At 41.7% G+C, this 7594-nt stretch overlaps 1 protein-coding gene across 1 annotated transcript; it reads left to right on the top strand.

Annotated features, from left to right (window-relative positions):
* Positions 1 to 6074: 6074 nt before the first annotated feature.
* Positions 6075 to 7254, top strand: LOC126040731 (histamine H4 receptor-like). The gene is given in 1 exon segment (XM_049805567.1): positions 6075 to 7254. A coding segment is annotated over 1 exon segment (609 nt). The 5' UTR covers positions 6075 to 6361; the 3' UTR covers positions 6971 to 7254.
* The last annotated feature ends 340 nt before the right edge of the window (positions 7255 to 7594 follow it).

The following is a 7594-nucleotide window of genomic DNA, read 5'->3' as shown; positions in this document are numbered from 1 at the left end:
AAGTAAAGCTTTGGTACTAGACAGCTTGTGGCACACCGAGAAAGTTATCCTCAGAAGAAACAGTATTTATAGTATGTTATCTGGTAAAAGATAAAACGATTGAGCTCACTCAAGATCCAATGTAAGTGTGCTTACACTACAGACCGTACTTATTTGTACTTCAAAGGACATATTAGCTGAGAAGGTCTTCTGCATCTTCTGAACCAACAGGCTATACAACCAGCTGGAGTCTACCCCCTCTCTATGTCATTGCCCAAGTCTATTCGGAAGCTGAATTTGGCCTGTTCTAGGAAAAGTGTCATCTATCTGTGGTGTGGGAAAAACATTCTGGTTTTTCTATCATTTCTGTAGATATACTCACCCACATATGCTTAGTCATGGGAAACTGCATGATTCAGATAGCTCCCTATTTCAAAAATCACTGAAGGAAGTCTTACAGAAATTAAAACAATTCTCACTAAAGAAATCACAGGAAACAAAAATTAAAATTTCAGAACACATCAGTATTGATACGCCTGGGAAAATGTTGCATTTTTCATTATTTTCTTGGACTATTGTCATTCCTCTTTACCAACTCTAATCAATTATGTCTCATGTTCCAAGAATTAGATAAAGGTCAGGAACAAAATAAGTTTTAAGAAGTCTACAATTCAGCCTTACTGTGTTTGGCTTTGTGTGGCAAGGTTTTGGTAGTGGGGGGGGTTACAGCGGTGGCTGCTGTGAGAAGCTGCTGGAAGATTCCCCTGTGTTTGAGAGAGCCAATGCCAGCCGGCTCCGAGACGGACCCGCCGCCGGCCAAGGCCGAGCCAATCAGTGATAGTGGTAACACCTCTGGGATAACATTTTCAAGAGGAAAAAAAGTTGAGACAGAGGAAAACAGTAGCCGGAGTGAGAACACGTAAGAGAAACAACCCTGCGGACCCCAGGTCAGTGCAGAAGGAGGGGAGGAGGTGCTCCAGGTGCCGGAGCAGAGATTCCCCTGCATCCCGCGGTGAAGACCATGGTGAGGCAGGCTGTCCCCCTGCAGCCCATGGAGGTCCACGGTGGAGCAGATCTCCACCTGCAGCCCGTGGAGGACCCCACGCCGAAGCAGGAGGGTGCCTGTAGGAGGCTGTGACCCCGTGGGAACCCCGCGCTGGAGCAGGCTCCTGGCAGGACCTGCGGATCTGTGGAGAGAGGAGCCCACGGAGCAGGTTTTCTGGCAGGACTTGTGACCCCGCGGGGGACCCACGCTGGAGCAGTGTGCTCCTGAAGGACCGCACACCGTGGAAAGGGCCCATGCTGGAGCAGTTCGTGAAGAACTGCAGCCCGTGGGAATGGCCCACGTTGGAGAAGTTCGTGGAAGACTGTCTCCCGTGGGTGGGATCCCATGCTGGAGCAGAGGAAGAGTGTGATGAGCCCTCCCCCTGAGGAGGATGAAGCGGCAGAAAATAACGTGTGGTGACCGTAAACCCCATCCCCGTCCCCCTGTGCCACTGGGGGGGTTTGGTAGAGAAATCCGGGAGTGAAGTTGTGCCCAGGAAGAAGGGAGGGGTGGAGGGAAGGTGTTCTGAGATTTGGGTTTATTTCTCATTACCTTACTCTGGTTGATTTGTAATAAACTGAGTTAATTTTCCCCAAACTGAGTCTGTTTTGCCCGTGACGGTAATTAGTGAATGATCTCTCCTGTCCTTATCTCAACCCACGAGCCCTTTGTTATATTTTCTCTCCCCTGTCCAGCTGAGGGGAGGGAGTGATAGAACAGCATCCAGAAAGGTTTAACCTACCACACTTACACAAAGACATCTTATAAAGAGTTCGTCACCTACTTTTACTTCATCCTGCCTCCCTCCAGCGTTCTCCCTCCAGGACAGAGTGCTCAGACAATGGAGCCTATGAGGTACAGCTCTCTTCTTTTTCCTGTGCTCATTTTAAGTTTTTTTTTTTAACGGTGTGTGCATATCTCTACACCACCATTAACATATATTTTGAAGTGAAGCTCTTCTCCCAAGAATTAATGTTCTTAAAAGAAAATCAAAATAGCTCAGTAAAAAAAGGAATAAAAAAGGTAACTCACAGGACATGAAAAAGAAATTGCTTGAAGTCTGGATTTGTAAAGCCTGCTGTTCTGAGAGTGCTGGCCACCTAGTGCACACTTGGATTTGCTGTCTGCAAGGGTCTCCGGACAGCACTAATACAGTCTTCAACACTAAGTCCCCAAAGTGCAGAGTTATAGACTGATGGTTCATGCTTTTAGGAACAGAATTTTTTTAAGAGTTGCAGTCATCACATCTAGCCAAAGTAGCACTAATTAAGAAGCATCAAAAGACAGTAAAGGTGGTTATTACGGGGTTTACTGAGAACCTCAAAATCTGCCAGGAGGTAATACACTCCCAAAAGCTACTTCAAATACAGTACACAAGTGTACATGCTGCAAACTCACCGAGCTGCTGTAAAATTACCTTACATTAGAGGAATTAAAGAATATAGTCATTATTTGTGAAAGAATAAATGAATTCTCCCATGTTTTCCTGGTGATCAAGATATTTAAGTCTTTGTGTCTCTTGGCTGACTCTTTTACCTTTTGTATTCCACAGCACTATCAGATAGCAGTAATTATCAACAAGCTTGATTGTACCCAAACTGAAGGGAATGGAAAACTGCCAACTGGGCTCAAAGGCAAGTGAAAACGAGTCCCCAAATTAGGGAATAATAATAACGATCACTGTGGAAATAAGCTAAGGTTTCAGTGTTCCTGCCACTTTTGCTTTGTGTGGCTTTACTTATTTCCTTTAGGGAGATGATATGGGATATGGGAGCATGTAAAAGGAGTATTTTGCTTATACACAGTAGACACGCACCTGCCACTTCTGTCTCTGGACTGACATAAACAGAGAGGCTGTATCATAAGCAGTGTAAATTGCAAAATCTCTGTGGAGCTACTGATTTATAGGGATTACCTGGCCTGGCATTTGTACTTCCAAAGCTGACAAAGGCTTGATGCTTCTCTCTGTGGAAAAGGCCAGACCGCCATTACCCTGAGAACACATGCTCAACCTCAGACAAATAACAGACAAGTTATGAAGCTGTTCTTGCTTACCTGATGTCCATTTCTCTTTAGAAACCTGCTATAACTGCAGATTGATACAAATCTTTTATTTATAAAAGAGTCTACCACATGAAACATTGGCTGAATTAAGTGAAGATTATGCACATCCAATTATTGGTTTTTGAGCAAGTTCTGTTTTCTTTTAATGACAAAGGGGCCGTCCTAAAGGCATCAAGTCCCAAACTGCTTACAGTCTCTAGGAAACTCTCACAGAAAGGAAGGTAAAGCCCATCAATGGCCATGTATTTTAAGGCAGACTGATTCAAAGAAACTAACATAATAGTTTCATTAACTATTAAGTAGGTATTCTTTATTGGCAGCGTCGCTCCACCTATCATGGTACCAGTCTTTGGTATGTAAAGTTACAGAAAGACAATCATTAAGCAAATGATTAAGTCCTGAGGGTGGACTGCAGGGGCTCCAAGGCACCTTTTCAAGCAGGATGGTTCGCTTAGGTCACCTGGCTCTCAACCCCATTGCACCTCACCCAAACACCACAGGAGACAGGATATCTAGGCAGTTCCCCTTGGTCCTGGAAATAGTTCTGGGAGTGATCAGCTTTGGCAGAAAAGACTTTTGCTTCTCACTTTTACATTGGAAGGGGTACTCTGTTTTAGAAAAAGGCACAGCTTATACAGGCTGCTGTTGCGGCTAGAAGGGCAGAGGGAACAAGGTGTACTCATCTCCCCAGCCACACCTTGGGTAAGCTTAAAAAGTATTACCCAGCTGAAACAGACCATCTCCTTTGGAACCTGGCAACGTGCCTGTTGACAACTGATAGTCCACGCCAGCCTCGCTGTATCGCAGCTGCAGCACAAGGCAGAGACAGAACTCCTCGCAATGGGTACCAAAGTCTCAAGGAGAATTAGATGTATACAGCTGTGTCTGGTTCAAAAGTGGCAGAACATAAATTAACATCTTTCAAGGATGCAAATGTTTCCATGTTACAGCCACAGAAATAGCTAGAGCTTTTTGCCCCAGTCATGCAACATGTGGATTACCAAAACCAGAGTAGACTGGACTTTGCAAAATCAAAAGCTAATTTCATTTTCACCTAGGCTGTACTGCCTTGAAGTATTTCAGTTGGTGCTGAAATAACAGATTTTACCTGCTGACAGGTTTCACTCTTCTACACACACTTCTTGGTTATTCTTTAGCCCCCTGTTCCAATCACATTTCTTTAAAATGTTAATTTAGCTTCATTGCTGATTCTAAATCACAGTAAGAGGCACTACTTTTTTAGCAAACAGTACAAAGAGAGGCTGCAAGATCTCTTTAACAGCTTATACGCAACTTCGTGTCTTACCAACTTCTTTCTTGAAGGGGGACAAATGAACATATTAATTCTTAAACAGTCAACACTTACAATTCCTTTATTTTCTAGGTTCGAATTAGCCATGAATTTTGCTTTCATATACCAAACTCTCATGACTATACACATAGTATGAATATATAGACTGGGTGGTTTCAGAAACAGAAAGGGAAACTGGTCATAATAAATTAAAAAAATAAGCCACTTGAAGATACTTCAAATCAATCCTCCGTATAAAAATCCCTCCCCAAGCAGGAGTACAGAAGCTGCCTCCTGGGTTAGGGCAGTATAAGAACATATGAACAGAAATAGATGAAGTTCTAAATTACTCTCTTGGGTTAGGGCAGTGTAAGAACATATGAACAGAAATAGATGAAGTTCTAAATTACTCTCTATCTCAGTGAAAATGGTAACCTTCCTACAAGATTGCTCCTGAAATCATTAGCAGCTTGGTCAAGAATTGCAAAATCAGACCTGGTTCACACAAACTCAGGATTCCTCAGCTGTGTGGGTATTCTACCGGAAGAACATTGGGTTTGCACATCAAGATCCACAGATTGGGGCAGTAAACATGAATCCTATACAGAATTCAAGCTTGAGGACTCCATATTCCAAAACACTGTGTGGCCATTGTAGAGATTTGAAGATTGAATTTCAATTCACTATATGTATATTGTCCAGTACACCAGGGAATTAGAATATCGAGAAGTAGATGATCTTGATTTTAAGATTCTACCGAATTCTATTGCTGATACAGTTTACTGACTCAGTATTACATACTTACTATGTTTTTTACACCTTAGCTTCTCTACTTTCTAAGTAAGGGAAATTATTTATTCTTCCCATAAAGCATTTTGCAGATCACAACACTCCATCTATATATCTTAACTGCAGGTAAGAGTCCTGCAAGTACTTCATAAAAGAACGAAATTACAGATATCAAACAGAAGTAAAAGCTGTTATCCATTAAATTTTTTTGGTGTGATTTTCACATTAAGAAAAAAAAAAAAGGGCACTCTGTCTACAAAGCAGGAAGAAAAGAACTTGCATGGGTGATCTATGAATTCAGATCCTTTTATGTATTTTTAAATGAAATCATTTTAAAATTCTAAATAAGTGAATTTTGAAGGGCCATGTTTTTAGACTTTCTGTAAACCAGTGTGACAGCTAATGCAGCTGAATACATAAGCAACTGGTGACAACTGTCCTGGTTTCAGCTGGGATAGAGTTAACTGTCTTCCTAGTAGCTGGTACAGTGCTGCGTTTTGAGTTCAATATGAGAAGAATGTTGATAACACACACTGATGTTTTCAGTTGTTGCTAAGTAGTGTTTAGTCTCAAGTCAAGGGGTTTTCAGCTTCTCATCCCCAGCCAGCAAGAAAGCTGGAGGGGCACAAGAAGTTGGGGGTGGTGAGCAACTGCATTGTGCATTATTTGTACATTCTAATCCTTTCATTATTGCTGTTGTCATTTTATTAGCGTTATCACTATCATTATTAGTTTCTTCTTTTTATATTCTATTAAACCATTCTTATCTCAACCCATGAGTTTTACTTCTTTTCCTGATTTTCTCTCCCATCCCACTGGGTGGGGGGGAGTGAGCGCGAGGCCGCGTGGTGCTTAGCTGCTGGCTGGTAAACCACGACACAACCAATTCTGGGAATAGCAGTGGTTATTTGCTTTGGAAAAGCCTTGGTTTTCTAGCTTTTAAGATCTGATGCACATTCTCAGAGCACATCCACTCACCTTAATAATATTTGTTGGAATAGGTATTTCAGAAATAGCTTTTCTGTAGTACCAGGAAGCTTAATATAACCCTCATCCCTAAACCAAAGTATTATCAACCCTCACAAGTGACAGAGAGCTATATTTCAAGGTAGTCATGTAACTGTTTGAGATACTAGTAATGTATGTGACTTAACTTTTCTCTCTCTTAGGTCAGTTACAGGGCTCAGAAAGGGATGACCAGAAATGCAATATTGAAGATGATCACTGTATGGATTGCTGCGTTTCTTGTCTATGGTCCAGCCATTCTCAGTTTTGTAAAACCTGCTAACAGACACAAATGTGAGAAGAAAGCAAGTATTCTTTCTCCCCTAAAAAAGGCTTCAAGGCTCAGCCTACACAAACTTGAGAATCAGTCATTAAATTTGAACGTCAATTGAGACCTTCCACCACTTCAGGTGGAAGTCAAGACCAAGCCTCATAGGAATGGCTTCTACAAAACTACACAAAACATATGCAACACCACCAGCAGAGTGGACATTGCTAATACTATGGCAAATAGATTTAGACTTTCCCAGGATAAAAGAGTAGCAAAATCTTTAGCAATTATTGTCTGTGTGTTTGGTTTGTGTTGGGCTCCATATACGCTTTTGATGATCATCAGAGCAGCTCGCCATGGACACTGTGTGCAGTATTCACTCTATGAGACTTCATTTAGGCTCCTGTGGGTGAATTCAGCCATTAACCCTGTTCTATACCCACTGTGTCATATGAGCTTTAGGAGAGCCTTTGTAAAACTCCTGTGTCCAGGAAAAGCCAAAATTCATCCTCATATTTTTATGTAAAAAAAGTGTGAAGGCTGACAATTAGTACATCTTGCTTTCAGTGGGAGCATAAACTGGCTAATATTTACCTGAAAGTATTAAGTGCCATGTGCACTGGGTAGTTTATGGAATACTGATAAGTAGGTACAAGTGTAGATATTTTTGAATGTATAGAAATACAGTCATCCACGTAGCTGGAGAAATCACAGCAATGAAAAGAAAGGTGATTTCTCAAAGCTCTTTGGGAAATTACGCCAACAGTGTATTTTTTGGTAAAGGGTGCACTAACATTAAAGTGCTGAAAAGGGAATGCAACATTCATGGCCAATAATTAGAATTCACACTCTCTCAATTAGTAACTGTAAATATTGCTGGTAGGGAATTTCATAAAGTGTTAACATTGGGCCAGTTATACTTTATCCCCAAACCCACTCTAAGATGCCAAGGGTCTCAACTGTTAAGTGTAATATGCTTTTCCCCCCACTTAGTGGCAAGCCAGACGAGATAATGATCAAGGCAAAAAACTAAATATTGGTGTCCAGGAAAAGCATGGGACAAGAGGCACCAGAACAGTCAGGTTACCAGAAATGCTGAGCAAGTGTAGCAGGTAAGGGAGCACTGATTTGAGTGGAAAATATGATTGAG

Source organism: Accipiter gentilis, chromosome 7 (genome assembly GCF_929443795.1).
Source record: "Accipiter gentilis chromosome 7, bAccGen1.1, whole genome shotgun sequence".
NCBI classification, from domain to species: Eukaryota; Metazoa; Chordata; class Aves; order Accipitriformes; family Accipitridae; genus Astur; species Astur gentilis.
Note: the sequence above shows the minus strand (reverse complement) of the source record. Positions and strands in the feature narration are given on the sequence as shown.